This window comes from Scomber japonicus, chromosome 23 (assembly GCF_027409825.1).
Source record: "Scomber japonicus isolate fScoJap1 chromosome 23, fScoJap1.pri, whole genome shotgun sequence".
Taxonomy (NCBI): domain Eukaryota; kingdom Metazoa; phylum Chordata; class Actinopteri; order Scombriformes; family Scombridae; genus Scomber; species Scomber japonicus.
Genome location: NC_070600.1, coordinates 20,116,885 through 20,133,115, shown reverse-complemented (window position 1 = coordinate 20,133,115; position 16,231 = coordinate 20,116,885). Strand labels below are relative to the sequence as shown.

General features: G+C 36.6%; 2 protein-coding genes across 3 annotated transcripts in view; both read right to left on the bottom strand.

The window, feature by feature from the left end:
* creb3l2 (cAMP responsive element binding protein 3-like 2) overlaps nt 1–5,863 on the bottom strand; it is a 39,699-nt gene extending 33,836 nt beyond the window's left edge. Inside the window, exon 1 of the mRNA XM_053314156.1 lies at nt 5,729–5,863. Coding sequence (XP_053170131.1) covers nt 5,729–5,827 — 99 coding nt within the window. The 5' untranslated portion in view covers nt 5,828–5,863. The remainder of the gene's footprint in view (nt 1–5,728) is intronic.
* A 3,050-nt stretch (nt 5,864–8,913) lies between these two features.
* On the bottom strand, nt 8,914–16,141 carry ssbp1 (single-stranded DNA binding protein 1). Of its 2 annotated transcripts, XM_053314174.1 has the most exons (7): nt 16,106–16,141; nt 14,801–14,873; nt 14,534–14,591; nt 14,274–14,414; nt 11,653–11,740; nt 10,279–10,367; nt 8,914–9,608 (listed from the first exon to the last, which is right to left on the bottom strand). In XM_053314174.1, exons 2-7 carry the CDS (start codon nt 14,822–14,824, stop codon nt 9,565–9,567), a joined length of 444 nt encoding a protein of 147 aa, XP_053170149.1. In that variant the 5' UTR covers nt 14,825–14,873; nt 16,106–16,141; the 3' UTR covers nt 8,914–9,564. The 2 variants fall into 2 exon arrangements, with proteins under 2 accessions (XP_053170149.1, XP_053170150.1); XM_053314175.1 differs by lacking the exons at nt 14,801–14,873; nt 16,106–16,141 and having other exon boundaries at nt 14,534–14,615.
* Nucleotides 16,142–16,231: the final 90 nt, after the last annotated feature.

The window sequence follows — 16,231 nt, the reverse complement described above, 5'->3', positions numbered from 1 at the left end:
TGTATGCTGCAGTATTAAAGGGAACATGTATTTTTCTGCCATTTTTATACCGGTATGATGTTGGATATCTATGTTAAACAGAGTCAAACATCCAAAACTTGAGACAAACGTACGTAAAAATGTCATATTTCAGAAGTCTCTTGTAACAAACAGCAAAAAGAATCAAAATCCTACTACAATTGTTAGCTTACATAGCCTCCTGAGCTACTGGAAGCTAATCAATCAGAAGAGGAAGCGGGGCCATAAAGAGACAGGAGCTAAAGCGGCTTGTTATAAGACAGAGGCTGAACTGAGGGGGCTGCATAAAGAGCCAGTATAAGATAAATAAGGAGCTTTTTCACACTGTAAATCATGCTAATATATTCCAGCAGAGCCTCAGAATGCAAATATAGAGCTGGCTATTTAACATACGTTCAACTGAAGGTTTGGACTCATATTTAACATCGATAACTAACATTATAACAGTATATAAATCACAAAAATCTTTGTTAGGTCCCTTTTAAAAGGTTGATGGATTATTTATCTACAGTAGATGAAGATATAACAATGAGGAAATCTAAGTTTAAAGTAGACAAGACACAGATCCAGCTACTACTCTTTCTCAACAGCAGGTTTAAATGATTATAATTACAGCACGAGAGCGAAACACTTCCTACAAAAACTTGACGAACAAGATCTTTCAGAGCGTAATAATGATTATGCAAGATGTTACTGTCGAACCAAATAGGTGTTTTATTATCTATCTGGATCAACTTTATTATAATATGTTCAGTTCTTGAGGAAAACTGGTTAGAAGTAGAAATATTGATCATTTTCATGTCTTTATCAGTAGATTTCCTCTCCATAAATGTCACAAAGATGAAGCCAAACTATGACGTCAATACAGTTTGTTTTTGTTTTTTTTAAATAGTGCTTGAGTGGAGAAGAAAGAGCTGCACCTTCATACTTCATATTGATGCAGTGTTGCTATTATAAAACCTGAGAAACTTGATTATGATAAAAGCTTTTACACAACAAAGACAAAGAGAGAGAAAGACAGAGAGAGATAGATAGATAGAGAGAGAGAGAGACATAGGAGTGACCTCTCAATGATGGGAGAAGCAGGCGCTGTGTGGAGGATCCCACACATGCTTCCAGCTGAGAGGGTTTACATTGTTGTGAGGAATCCCGTGTCAACAAACCCACAGGGGGGAGAAAGAGACCCGAACTCAGAGGGGGCACGGCCAGGGGGGGACAAAGACTCCAGTCTGTTTCTGATGCTGCCTCAGATTCAAACACTACAGTCTTGTTGAGTTTTCTTTTACATTCACGACCCACCCCCCCCTCCACACACACACACACACACACCCTCCAATACACACACACACACACACACACAGACACATACCAACACATAAAGGCCAGGTTGTGTTGAGAAGAAGTACTAAGATGCTTTTGTTAGTTCAGTGAATATTCTATAAATAGTAAAGCATGAACAGTATGTGTGTGTGTGTGTGTGTGTGTGTGCATGCATGTGTGTGTGTGCATGTGTGCATGTGTGTGTGTGTGTGTGTGTGCGTGTGTGTGTGGGAAGGCAGTGGCTTCATGTTTGACATAGATGAACGTTTATACCATAACACCCCGCCCCCTGCTTCTGCAAAAAAAAAGAAAAAAGAAAAGTTTCTTTTGGTAGGAACTGAAGTGAAAAATATTCAAGCAATGAAACAACTGGATAAGTTTCCATAAGTTTCATGCAAACCTGCATCGACTAGTCTATCAATAGAAAGTCAATCAGTTGAAACAGAAATGAAAAACGTGCTCACTGCAGCTTCTCAAATATGAAGATTTGAAGCTATTCTGCATCATACAGGATAGAAAACTGAATATATTCAGATTTTGGATCAATGATCGGACAAAATTTGACATTTGAAGAGGCATTTGTTACTACTTCCTGACATTTTTTTCACATAACAATTAATCAAGAAAGGTAAAATAGTTGTTAGTTGCAGCCCTACTTCAAGTTATTATTACACTAAAGTTTTAACCAAAGGCACCAAACTTTTTTAAGGACCCACCGAGTTTCCCACCAATTGATGAAAAATGTCTCAAAAGTTGTGAGAGCACAAGAAAAGTTTGCATCTTCAACTGTAAATAAATTCAAATCTCGATTTTTTGAGAATATCTGGCATTTCTACAGATTTTAACAACTGTGGCTGAAGAATTTGGTGACAAACTTAATTATTCCAGCTCTGCATTTCACACCCATAACTTGACCTCCACTGATTTTCCCTGGCATAACTTAACCATCACACTGATTTCTACACTGGTATCAAACACTTCAATCCTTAAAGCAGAATCATCCAACTCTATACATGTGTCTTATATGGAGGAGACCAGCTGTAAATGTTAAAGGCTCAGTTTCTCCTTTAAGATGCTGAGAATTAAATGAAACCAGAAGCTTTTAAGAAGGACCAACCAGCGACGAGGATGCACTCACATCCCCCCCTAAAAAAAAAAATCCACATCAGCTCAAATCAGATGTTCGTCACTGGGAGTGTTTTGTGTGTGTTTTATGGGGGGGGTTTTTCTGTCTTCAACCCCCGAAAAGTTGACCAACAGGCCAATCTGCCAAAAAAACTTGTAATTCTTCTAGAAAGTAAAAATTCCTGTGCTGAGTTGACAGCAGAGCAGCAGCTGGAGCTCACTGGTCTGGCCATGTCTGCTGGTATTTCACAACAACTGTAGCCTCAGGACTTTAAAAAAGGGGACCTACATTCACAGCTTGAACGCCCTCTCGAGCTTTAATAACACGTCTTTACCTGTCCGCAGGTTTTTCCTTAAAGAGCCAAATGCCAGTGTGTGTGTGTCAGTGTGTGTGTGTGTGTGTGTGTGCATGTGTGTGAGTGTGTATTGTTTCAGGCTCAGAAGGCCTCTACGGTGTCTGATTCCCATCCTGAGAGGCAGCTGGATTTTTCCCTGTAAACCCAAGTCGCTCCTCCCATCGTCTAGTACCACACACACACATATACACAAATGTGATGCACACACACAAGTCTTTGTCTCACACACTCCCCTCTTGGCCCTCAGTGTTACCCAGAAAACCATATGTCTGGAGCAGCACGCGTCCAAGTTACATAACTGAGCCGGCCGTTAGAAAGCAGGGTTCATCTTTCTGAGAGGAGATGCTGCGTGTGTGTGCAGAGAGAAACTGGAGACAAAATTTGACACTTTAAATTGTACATTTTCATACTCAACTATCTGGAAACAAAGCTTCTCCACTATTAAACACTTTTTTACTGCACAAAAACAACTAATATTTAAGGCTCATATTCGGTAAAGCTTTGTCCTCCTAACCCACTAACATCAGATTCAATATTGCTGCGTAACTGTGCTGGAAAATAATAGTTTTGAATGACCGAAGGAGTCACATTTGCTCCTGATTTAGCTTCAACATCCCCACATTTCTGGGATTTGAGCTCCAGAGCTGAACCACTGACACCAGCAAAGCTTTAATTAACTCCCTGTGTGTCCTTCTGCAGAATAATTGGAAAAGCTGCTCAGGAAAAAAAAGGAATTTGCAGCTAAATTTGGTGATTTGGTGAAGTTCAGTAAGATAATTGAGTTTAAAATGAGGTTTTTGGTGCATGTTAGGTGTGTAGATTCATGTTCTTAGTACTGCCATGCACAAAATTTAGGAAACGTGATCTCTAACAGACCAGAACTATGACAAAAATCAACAAAATGTATGTTTTAACAATGATTATCTCAGTGGATGTCAGTTTTGGTCACATACATTGTGTTTTTTTAATTCTATCCAAGGTTAAGATTGGAAAAAAACTAATTAAAACTTTAATTCTAGTTGCTATTAACTCATTAACCAGAGCCAGTTACTAATCAGTTCCTGCACACCGACACAGTCATTAAAAAAGTTTTAATTATGATCGTGAGCTGCCATCCTACTCTGGCTTTTCCTGCTCTTTATCAGAAAAGTTGAATATTTTTAATTTGAGTTGTCAAACAGATCAATGTGTCCAATTTAAGATGGAAAACACAGCTGGACCCAGTTAGATATCCTCCAAAAGAAACACATGAAGTGCAACAAGGTGTCTTTTCTTCTGGATTTCACGTGCATCTCTTTACTGTGCACGCTTTACAGATGTGCATATTTGACAGGAACGGTGACATAACCGATGCCAAAGGGGGAAGGACGAGAAAGAGAGAGAGAGAGGAAACCCTGAGGGGCCCTGAACCATTCCAAGCATATAATGTGGTTTAGAGCCCCAAAATGAGCTTTAGTGAGGGGAAAACTGAATATTTATCACCATTATGAATCAATAAAATGATATATAAAGGACAAGCTCTGTTTCTACTCATGATTAAGTTTCTTCCTGCAGAGTCAGAGCTCTTAAAATCTTCATTTAGCTTTAGTGATTAAGTAAACATCCATGCATAAATTATCAAATGAGAATAAAATCGTCCATCTATTGCAGTGAAACGTCGTATGAAATATATACTTCCTCACGTCCAATGAGATAGCAGAGTTACAACCACACCTTCGCTCATCACAGGAGGAACTAATCACCATAAGACACATGAGAACTGATGTCCTATCCTCAAATCTTATCTTAAAGTTGTTTTCTTTTCTCTTTAAATATGATCAAACTAGTGTTGATTAGTGTGACAGCAATTTGGGCCGTTCATCCAGCAAAAAAAAATGCATATATTCTGTTATTCAGCTTATTAAATGTGCTACTTTTCTCACTTTTATGACCAAAAAATGTAATTAAGTTGAATATAATTGAGTTTTGGAGTTATTTAAAGCCATCACTTTGAGTCTTTTCACTTATTTTCTAACATTTCATCATCATTCATCATCTAAACGATGCAAAATCCATCTCTAAATACAGTCTTTGACTCATATCTTTCACATAATAAACAATTTTAAAAACTTTCTGCTCATTTTGATGTTTTAAATAAAGAAGCAGAAGGTCACAGAAGAAGAGAGAGGTATAGCCTCAAAGTCAAGCAGCTCATACCTGCTGCATCCTGGACCCCAAGGTTCAACTCGTGAACGGAGAGCAAGGCACACCCACACACACACTAAACAGATTATAGATTACCCCTCCCCCCCTACACACACACACTACTACCTCTTAATGCCTCTTCAAAGTGAGATAAAAGGTGATTATTCCCCCCTTAGAGGCTCACCTGGTGCTTATCGATCACTCCCACACTCCCACTCTGACACTCTTTAACCATCCCTCCTCTAATAGCAACTGTCTTTATAAAGTCACCCAGTATAAATTGACTTATAATCACTTTTAAGACTTAAAAATGTGCAGAAATCACAAGAATGCATTAGCTTGAATAGAAAATATATGAATATAGAAGAGGGGAAAAGTGCAATTATGCTCCTTATAGATGGAAAAAGCTGCAGGGCTTCTTTATAATGGACCCATTTGAACCCTAAGACATTAAAAGTTACTGTTTAAACACATTTATATAATCAATGCTCCAGTTTTTCTTTAATATGCATGCATAAAATACTTATTTATTAATACTATTACTGTCTTTTAGTGCTTTTACAGTCATTTATCTAGTATATTGTGCTGTAGTCATGCACACTTTAAGTTATATGGCTTGCTCTTGCCCTAGAGTTGCTCCCACTTTGAATAAACCTTTATAAACCTTTATAATCTATATCTTATCTATACATCAATATATTTCCAATAGCTGATCGATAACTTACATTGGTGTAGAGCACACAGTCGATCTCTCCGGCTTCAGACAGCTCGCTCAGGTTCCTGTCCCAGTGTAAAAACGATTCACTACTGTCCAGGATCTCCATGATTTCTCTCCACCAGACTTCTTCTTCTTTCTTTCTTTTTTTAAATGCTCTTTTTCTTTCTTTCTTTTTCCTCTTCTCGATGACACAATGTAGTCACTGGGAAACCAAAAAAAACTCCCGACTCCCAAAGAAGAAGAAAAAGTTCAGAGTAAAACTTGAAGGAAAATAAATAAACACACACACACAGAGAGAGAGAGAGGGATGAATGTGTGTTATATGTGAGAGCTGCAGCAGTGAGATTCACACTGAGAGCTGCTGCTGCTGCTGCTGCTGTTGCTTCTGGTAATGTTGTTGTTGTTGATCATCTCCTCTTCAGCTCAGGGTCCGCGAGCACTTTTTTAACCAGCCTCTCTTTCCTCTTCTTCCTCCTCCTCCTCCTCCTCCTCTTCGTCCTCACAGCCCAGACACACAGGAATTTGTAGGCGGAGTCACACAAGACGCAGCAAACAGGAATAAAAGAGGAATAACATTGAAAGCAGAATAAAAGAAATGGAAGAAATTGATCATATGTGAGATAATCTTTATTAAAATGTAGTTTATGACGATTTAAATTGGATGTAAATGATAAACTGTGAAGTGACTCATAAGTTCCAGCTGTTTGTGACACTGCTGTCAATTGAATGCTGTAATTATCTACTGTTTCCGGTTTTGGCTTTCAAAATAAAGCCCTAAATTCTCATTTTAAAAACACTTCTTGTCAAATATTTTTACGGCAAAGACTCAAAACTGACAAGATTAGACCACAGACCCCCAATCAACTGTTATTATTATTGATATTAGTGTTATTATATAAATAAACCCTTTACCAGAACAATCATATATTTATTGTGTTACTTATGGATGCAATAGTTAATATTAACCCCCTCAGAGACACCTGGGGCCCCCTTGGACCCCACTTTAAAGACCGATACAATATGACTTTCATCACTGTATATAAAAAAATATGATTTTAAAAAATCAATGTGAACTTTTAAAGTGACATGAATGAAAAGTTGGTTCAGTGTTGTGAAAAGTGAGAAGATTGAAAAGCTCCAGAGCAGCTACTAAATGGACCTGCTGGTAATATTTCATCATAAATCTTTTTATAATTAATCATGAAATGTGTTTTACATCACTAAGAATGATAAAAAGTATAGATTCAAAATGTTATTGTGAGTTAATCCCTTTTAATTCAGTAGTTTTTTCATATTTAGATGATATTTAATGGATGAAATTCCACTTTTAAGCCTTAAATTGAACAATTTTTAGGGTGCATATTGAAAAATGAAACCGTCTTTACAGCTTAACATTTAACGATCATTCATCCATCATAACTGTTTTATTTTGTGTGTTTGTTCCTTACTTTTACTTACTATATTTGTTTATTATTTTACTCATCTTTTCTATTTATTGCAATACATTAATACTGAGAAAATGTGTCATTGTGTGATTGCATTTATCAAACTACTAAAAAGGAAAATTAAGAATAAATAAATAAATAAAAATGATGTATTTTGCAGCTGTAGGTTCATTCTGCATGTGGGTTGATGATTGAATTTTAGTGAGTTACATGCAAATTTAACTTTAAATTTAAAATAAAGCCCTTTAACAAACATTTGTGATTTGTGGGAGTAATATTAAGACAACTGACTGGACTATATTGTCAACTTTCAGATTTTCTTCTGAGGTAATATTAAGAAAACAATTAATTTGGATTTCCTGGAAGTTATGAACAAGCCAATTTCAGGTAAAACTGTAAAAAATAAAATCTGAACTTCTTACGTATAAAGCAGCCTTTAAGGGAAATTAAATTAAATAAACTGTTTTTTAATCTAATTCACTCATTTCTGCTTCCTGTCTTATTCTGCGAGCTTGACGCAGTTTCTCTAAACTGAAGCCACAGGTTTACGCACGCCGAGAGCCCGCCCACTTCCATCTGACCGACCAATCACAGCACTCCTCTGTTTAAAGCCGGACGGCCCTGAGAAGTGTCACAGCCAATCAGAAGACGCTTCAACAGACACTGCGACCAATCGGCTTAGGCCAAGACTACCTTTGATTAAAGCCCGCCTCCTCAGACACAGACAACATTGACTATTGAAAAGCATGAAAACAGACTTATAAACACTATAAAAATGAATAATTAGTAGTTTATATGCAAATATGTATCAATTAGAGCGTAAAAACAGACTTATAAATACCATAAAAATTACGTAATTAGTAGTTTTTAGTAGTAGTAATTTTAGTAGTTGTGGTTTTTATGCAAATATTTATCAATTAGATCTTAAAAACAGACTTATAAAGAATAAAACAAAATTATTTGTAGTTTGAATGCAAATAGTTATCAGTTAGAGCTTAAATACTTACTTATAAACACAATAAATATGAAGTAATTACTAGTTTTTAGTAGTATTAGTTTTGCTAGTTGTAGTTTTTATGCAAATAGTTATCAATTAGAGCTTAAAAACAGACTTATAAACAATAAAAATTAAGTAATTAGTGTTTTTTATGCAAATATAGGTAAATTATTTACTTTACTGTCCATTTAGGATTCATTCTAACATTTCTACCTCTGCTTTAGATGTATGTTTTCTCCCTTTTCTCTGTAATATACCTGATAGGAGGTTAAAGAAAATCATACACACGAAAATACTTGGAAAATGTCTTTTATAGGAGCTATAACAGAGAAACTGAGCAACAGCAGTGACTTGAATAAAAACCAGTAACTGATCAGGAAGGAAATGAAAAACAGAAAATATGATAACAACTTACAAAGAGTGTGACAATGCTAAAAAAAAAGAGAAGAAATGAAAGATAGTGTTAACATATATCACAATGTTCTGTGTTATTAATGCAAACTTCAAAGATAGAAACAAGAGAAAATAAACATTCAATTTGAAGCTGTTTCCTCTAAATTTGCACACGTTATGTTTTCACTCCAGTTAAACAACCTTTCATTTCGTGAGGGTTTCGCATGAAGAAGAAGTGCATGAAGAGTCGAGTCACGCAGGTCCGAGCATGACGAGCTGAAAACTGTTTGTGTCTGTTGCAAACTTTTATATTTTAAGGAAGAAGTTGAATTTCAAGTTCAGAAAATGGCGCAAAACTGATGAAAAAGAGTGATTTTTATCTTTTAACACAGAGCGATTAACCAACGTCTGACACCGACCGAGCTGCAAGTTCAAACAGTAAAACCACAGATAACAGAAACAAGTAACACGTTGTTATAATTCACACATAATGAAGAAAAACTGTTAACTTTGAGCATGATCTTCTTATACGAGTTGCTCCAAAACAGAGCTACAACATCTTTAAACTCAACTTCAACTTAAAAAGGCAAACTGGATGGATTATTTTTTTTTAAAGTTGTATTTTCATCTCTAAAATCTTTCCAAACAAGGCTATAATTGTGTCCCTCTAGCTTCCGACATTATTCTCACACACAAAACTTAAGTACAAACAAAAAACAGGGATATATATATTTTTGGAACGGATGTACCTGAAAGTACAATCACAATCATAATCAGTTACAGTTTACAGTAAATATACTAGAGCAGCTTTTTCTCTGCTTCTCTTGATGCTTGATGTCTTTTTTGGGTTTTATTTCCACCAGTAGGGGGCGCCACAGTCAAACACTACCAGCAGTGTGTCGCAGTATTTTCTGTCCTGGGTCAAAAATCACGTCCCTTTAAACTTGGTGGTTCTTCAGTCTTATTTTTTGTACAAAAGAAACGAAGACATAAGTGCTGGGAAATCCTTCAGGTCCTGTCTCGGATGTTGTCGCTCAGGAAGATGATGTTGTCTGAGGAAATGGAGAAGAAGAAGAAGAAGAGGTGGGTTTTAATTTTAAACCTTGTGTCGTCTTCCCGGGTCAAATTGACCCCATCTCTCTTTTGACTGTTCCTTCCTTCCTCTTTCTTTAATTTTTCCTTCGTTCTTCCCCTCCTTCCCTCTTTCCATCTATCTATCCTTCTTTTCCTTCCTTCCTTCTGTCCTTCTTTCCTTCCTTGCATCTATCCTTCTTTTCCTTCCTTCTGTCCTTCTTTTCCTTCCTTCCTTCTGTCCTTCTTTCCTTCTGTCCTTCTTTCCTTCCTTGCATCTATCCTTCTCTTCCTTCCTTCCTTCTCTCTCTCTCCTTCCTTCCTTCTGTCCTTCTTTTCCTTCCCCTTTTCCTTCCTTCCTCCCTCCCTCCTTCCTTCCACCTTTCCTTCCTTCCTACCTTCCTTCCCCCTTTCCTTCCTTCCTACCTTCCTTCCCCTTTTCCTCCCTCCTTCCACCTTTCCCTCCTTCCTCCCTTCCTTCTCTCCTTACTGCCTTCCCCTTTTCCTCCCTCCCTCCTTACTCCTTTACTTCATCATTCATTCCTTCCTTCCTCAGTCCTTCCTTGACTTGAGGACAACGGGAGGGTTAAAGGTGTCAAACTGAGAGAAGATGTTTGAGTGTTAAAGTGTTTTTTTTGTTCTTCCTCTGACCTGCGATGATGGTGGTGGCTTGGCGTCTCACTTGGTTCTTGTCCACGTACTCTCCGTAGTCCAGTTTTCCCTCCACTAGAATCCTGGACCTGCCGAGGTAAAACTCAAAGTCACAATCACATCAAACATTCAGGACATCCTCTGGTATTATTTTATATAATTATGTGGTTTGTAGTACTAGTTATGATGCAGAAAAAGGGTCTCAGTGCTTGTCATTTATTCCTTCTGAGACAGTTTGAATTTTACACCTTCAGATTGAGCTCAGTAGAGTAAATCCATCTTCTTAGTATGGCTGCCACTATACAATTATTCTCATTATCAGTTATTTTCTCCATCAATCACTGAGTTGTTGGGTCAATAAAATGTCTGAAAATGGTGAAAAAGTGCAAGCTGATGTCCTCAAATGTCCATAACTCAAAGATGTATAGTTCACTGTTATAGAAGACTAAATAGAAGCTGGAATCAAAATAGCTGCTGATTAACTATTCACTTAATTAGTCAACTAATCATTACAACTGTCCTTCTTAGGGTCGAATGTTCAAAGCTTATAGGACCTAAAAAACTGTAAAAATGTTTCCTTGCTGACAGGTTTGTATCATAATTGAATTTGATCAAGCTATAGATACGAGTGTTAAAAATGGCTTAAAACAACAATCAGGTGAACATTGAAACCTGCTTTTCTTGCTGTAATCATTCCTCCTGTTCATACTGACCATTAGAAGATCCCTTTATAATGCTTTACAATGGAAGTGATGGAGGACTAAATCCACAATCCTCCTTCTGTGATAAAAGAAAATGTATTTAAAAGCTTAATTTGAAGCTAATATGAAGCTTCAGTCGTCGAAATGAGTCAAATCAAGTCTTCTATGTTTCAACAGGGAAACACTAAGAGGGACTTTAATGCTAAAAACACTGTAAATGTGTCAGATATCCACTTGATGTGATTAACTCAGACTGCTGAAGCACATCTACTTATAAATGACATTGAAGGAGATCTTTTAACAGTCAGTATGAGGAATGATTACAGAGAGGAAACGAGGACTGGAAAATTAAGAACTTGTCCTTTTAATGGTTTAACACATTCTCAGCATACAGTGGTGCGGTGGATTATAGTTTAAGAAGTTTCTGGCTCAAACAACACAGCTGCTGTTCTCTATGAAACACATTTACAGTCTCTTTAAAGCCTACAGGGATCTGTGGGAGCTGAAAATACAAGTTTTGCATTGAGTATCACTTTCAGGGACTTAGATCATGCATGTCGTCTCCTCTCCCACCTCACTTCCTGTCTGATTCTCAGCTGAATACTGCTGGAAAGAAATATATTAATTTGTATTCAAGGTCCTGAGACAGTACAGGGGAAGTAGCGGCTCGTACCCTTTCTTGACGTATTGGTAAGCCACATCTCTCAGACCGGGTTTAAACACTGACACGCGATGCCACGTCGTCTTCTGACTGATGTCACCTGGAGTCAAAAAATACAGCAGCGATACAAATCACTCATTCACCCAAATTAACCTTCACAAAGGACAGGCAGCTACAATGAATACTAATGTCACTATTAACATTACCAGGAACTCAGAAATACTTCATAAAGAAGACAGAAATAGATTTGGGGTGGAGGTCATCGTGCCTTTTAAAAGCTACAGAGTCATATTGAAGGCTGCCTGTAATTCATTAATGACATTACTCACAATACAGTCCATTAGTCAGATTCATGATTTTCAGTGAGGACGGTGAATAATTCATTAATGTTGGAGCACTGAGCCAAAACATGAGGGACATTAGAGAAATTATTAGTGTTACATTTTACTTTACCTTCATATATGGTCATTTAAGGAGGACATATTATGGTTTTTGTCATTTTTATACTGTTAACATTATAAAAAGGTCCAAAACTTGAGGTAAATGTATGTAAAAATGTCACAAGTCAGGGATTCATCCTGCTCTGAACTCTCCATTTGTTAAGTTTCTTTCACTTCTCCATCAAACTGACGTCATATTGTTCACACATCCGTCTGATCTGTAACCTCCTGTTGCTAAATTTATCCTCTAGGATGTTGGCGTCATATTTTGGATCACATTCAGGCTCAAATATGTACAGATGTGTTTGAGTAGTTTCATCAAGCTCATCAGGAAGCGAAGCCTTAAAGAGACAGGAGCTAAAATTACCTGTTTCAGACACAGGCTGAAAAAAAGAGCCAGTATAAGATAAATAAAGAGTTTTTTTACTTTAATCATGCAAATATATTCCAGTAGAGCTCTCAGAATATAAATAAAGAGCTGGTGCATGATACATCCCCTCTATAAAGCAGCCTGGTTCGGACAGCAACCTCTAAAATCCAACAGCAATCATCTACAGTATGAGTTCATTTTCATTATCAGTAAAACAATGCCATCTAGTGGCCAAAACAGTCACTTACAACCAATATGGAGCATTTCATTTTAACAAAACAGATTAATTAAGAGCCAATTAGAGCTGAAACATTGATCTTAAACTATCTTAATAGTTGATTAATTCAAATTGAGTCTTTTCCTGGTTGCAGGTTGAGAATTTGCTGCTTTTCTCAGTTTTTACATCTTTATAAACTATTTAACAACCTAGCAATATTTTTGTTGCAGGTCAAGAAGCTCATTTTAAACTTCTACAGGTGTTTTTCACTATTTTCCGTCACTTTTTAGACCAAGAAACTTGTTAATTAATCGTCATTTTTAATCGATAATGGAAATAATCATTATTTGCTGCCCTACTACTAATCAGTCAACAATATATCAATATATTCTACCTTGGACTAATTATTATTTAGCTGCATGAATACAAATAAATAAATAAATTAATCATTAAATTAAATACTTGAATGATTTTATTTCTTCTAATACAAACTATGATAATACGTTTAATACTTTTTATCCATTAAACTAAACATCTGTCTAAGGCCAGTTTTACTTGTTTTATCATCAATGAACTAAACTATTAAAGCCTGTTTATCCATATTTTTATAAACCTAACCCTAAAGTCTTATTTCCAGCTTTACGTCATCTTCAGATAAACCAGTTGGTGTTTAAATGGTTAATGTAGCTCACAATAGCAAATAAACAATACGTCTTTAACATTATCAGCACAAATTCACCATATTTGGAGATCTTTGCAAACAGAACTTGGAAGAAACACTGACACTGAAATGTTTAAACATATTTTTAGGACTGTTTCTCTTTGCAGTCGAAGGACAACAGCTGAATATTTCCCTCCTAATATGACAAGTGTCCGGAGAGAAAAATAGGAGCGTCAAAGGAGGAATGTTGCTGCGACTCCGAGCAGAGAAACGAGGTGCAGGAGAACATAAATCAGCAGCAGCACTCGGACTTAAACACATCTAATCCGTCTAAGTATTGGAGGAAAGTTTTAGTGTGCTAAGAATTACCTAAATGTTTGTTTTATACTCCACCGAGCTGGAGCTGGTGCTGGTTTGGAGCCAGAGCCTGACTAAGCACCGGTTCTTTGCTTTTCCACCGCCAAAGCTCCAGCCCCGAGCCTCAGAACGGGAGCCAGAGCAAGCACCAACTCTTTGCTGGTCTAATACCCCTTTTCCACCGAGCTGGAGCCAGTGCTAGTTCGGAGCTAGTGTTAGAGCCAGTGCTCAGTTGGTGCTAATCCAAGCACCTCTTACGAACCTGTTTCTTTACGAACCGATTACGTCAGCGGACTGGGAGTGGGGCTAACATTTATTAGCCGGCTAGCGGGGTTAACGTTCATTAGCTGACTAGCGTGGCTAACTGTCATTTACAGAGGGTTAAAGATTTGTTGATTAAAAGTACTATTTTTATCATCACTGGCTCCAGCTCGGTGGAAAAGGGGTATCAGAGGCTTTTCATGTGAGTCTTTGTCTTCACATATTCAGTTCTTTAGAAGATTGTAAATCAGCAAAACGTCTCCTCAGATAATGAGGGTGGTTTTCTACATTTTAGTTGAAATAGTTGAGTTTCCTCTGATTTCGTACCTGTTGAGGTCACCTCTCCCTCTCCAGAGCGCCACATCTCGTTGGTTGCCACGGAGAAGATGGTAACCGGGTTGCGACCCTCCACTTGTCTCATCACGGGATCCTGACCGACTCGACCCAACAGCTGCACACGGTTTATCGCTGGAATAAAAAGACACGGACGTCAACATTAATGCAACAATCTAATGGATACCTGTTAGAAATTTACTCATGTGTGAACTTTTTTTCTCCTTCATTTAAAAAACACAAACTTTACTTACATCTCTCCAGGATGAGGTTGGTTTCTGAACTCCTGTATCTCACCAGCTGTCTGAACATCTGGAGGAGTGACAGCACAAACATTAAAATTAAGTTATTATTAAGTTATAAAGACGCAGTGTTAGTCTGAATGTTTTCTTTACTCTCTCATGTTGTTTTGAATGTTTTTTGGCTTTTATTTGATTGTTAGTGTTAAAAAAAGGAAGTAGGACTAAAAAGCTTCCTCCTACACCCTTTTCAAATTATATATAACATTAAACATGTCTCACCTGAGCGGAGGCACTTCTCAACATCTTGTCTGTGAGGCGGCAAACAGCAGCGGAGAACGTTTAGAGGAAAGATCTGTGAAATATAAAAAGAAAGAGGGAAAAAAACAAAGTGAGTGTTAGGTCTGAAAATGTCATTAAAACCTTTATAAAAATACACAAACAACTGCAGAGTGCTGACATGACAAATAAGAAGTCAAGATATATAAAATCTAAACATAAATATGAGGCTAATTTCTGGATTAAGTGAGGTAAGAAAATGTTGGAGTCGATATAAAGCAGCAGCAGAATGATGTTGTGTTGGTTTAAAATAAATAAATGAATAAATAGAAATAGATATTTAATCCTTTATCTATTGTGAATTACTATATTTAATCTTGTTAAGCTTCTAAAAATAAATAAAATACATCAAGTTACTGAGCTTCTCAATTTCAACTTCAACTTTATTTATATAGCACTTTAAAACAACCACAGCTGAAACAAAGTGCTGTACATAAATAGAGCTGGATGAGAGGAAATTATGTTATTTAACCTTTAATTGCATCAGACTGATGTGTTGAATTAAAATAAAATAAAAAAATAAAAATTAGAGAATAAGAGGGAAAAATCAGACTTCATTTCTGTATTTATTGTGAATTATTGTATTTAATCTCTTTAAGCTTCTAAAAGTTAATAAAATAAATCAACTTATACGTTTCATTACAGTGCATCATGTGAGGATTTTATCTTAATGGAGTCAAAAGCCAAAAAATGTTGGAAACCACTGAGCTTCTAATTAAAGTTTATTTAGTGTTTGTATATAATTTGACCTTTAAATGCATGTTTCTTTTACCTTTTTTATATCACATTGTTGGCTGCTGTAAGACTAACATTTCCTTTTCAGAATAATTACCCAACCAATCCTATTATTTACCTTTTAAATGCTTTTAATTTTAATTTTCTATGTTTTTATATCACATTTAACACAATCAAACGTGTTTTATTCACAATTGGGAGACAAAAGAAGCAAAGCTAACATATAATCGGATGGTATTTAATCAGATTTGTGCAGTTTGCATCAGATAAATGTATTTAAAGAGAGTCAAACATAAAAAACAAGGACTCAAAGCAGCTTTTCTTCTTCTTGCTCTCAGCAGCAATGAGGCTCCTGCTGCTGAATTTAGACACTAAATAAAATAATAAACGCTCATTTTTATCGGCGAGTTTCTAGTTGAGATGTTTTAGCAGGTGAATATCAGCGTGTTGTAGTAAAACTGAGTCAAACTTTGGTTTTTTAAAAAGGAAGAAAGAAGCGTGTTAAAAACTCACCAGGTTGCAGCACTTCTGTAACCTCACGCTGCTTCCGGTCCGTCTCCAACAAAACGTCCCGCCTAAACCTCAGCATTAAAGTTCCGCTTCCTGAATTATTTTTATTTTATTATTTTATTTGTCAGG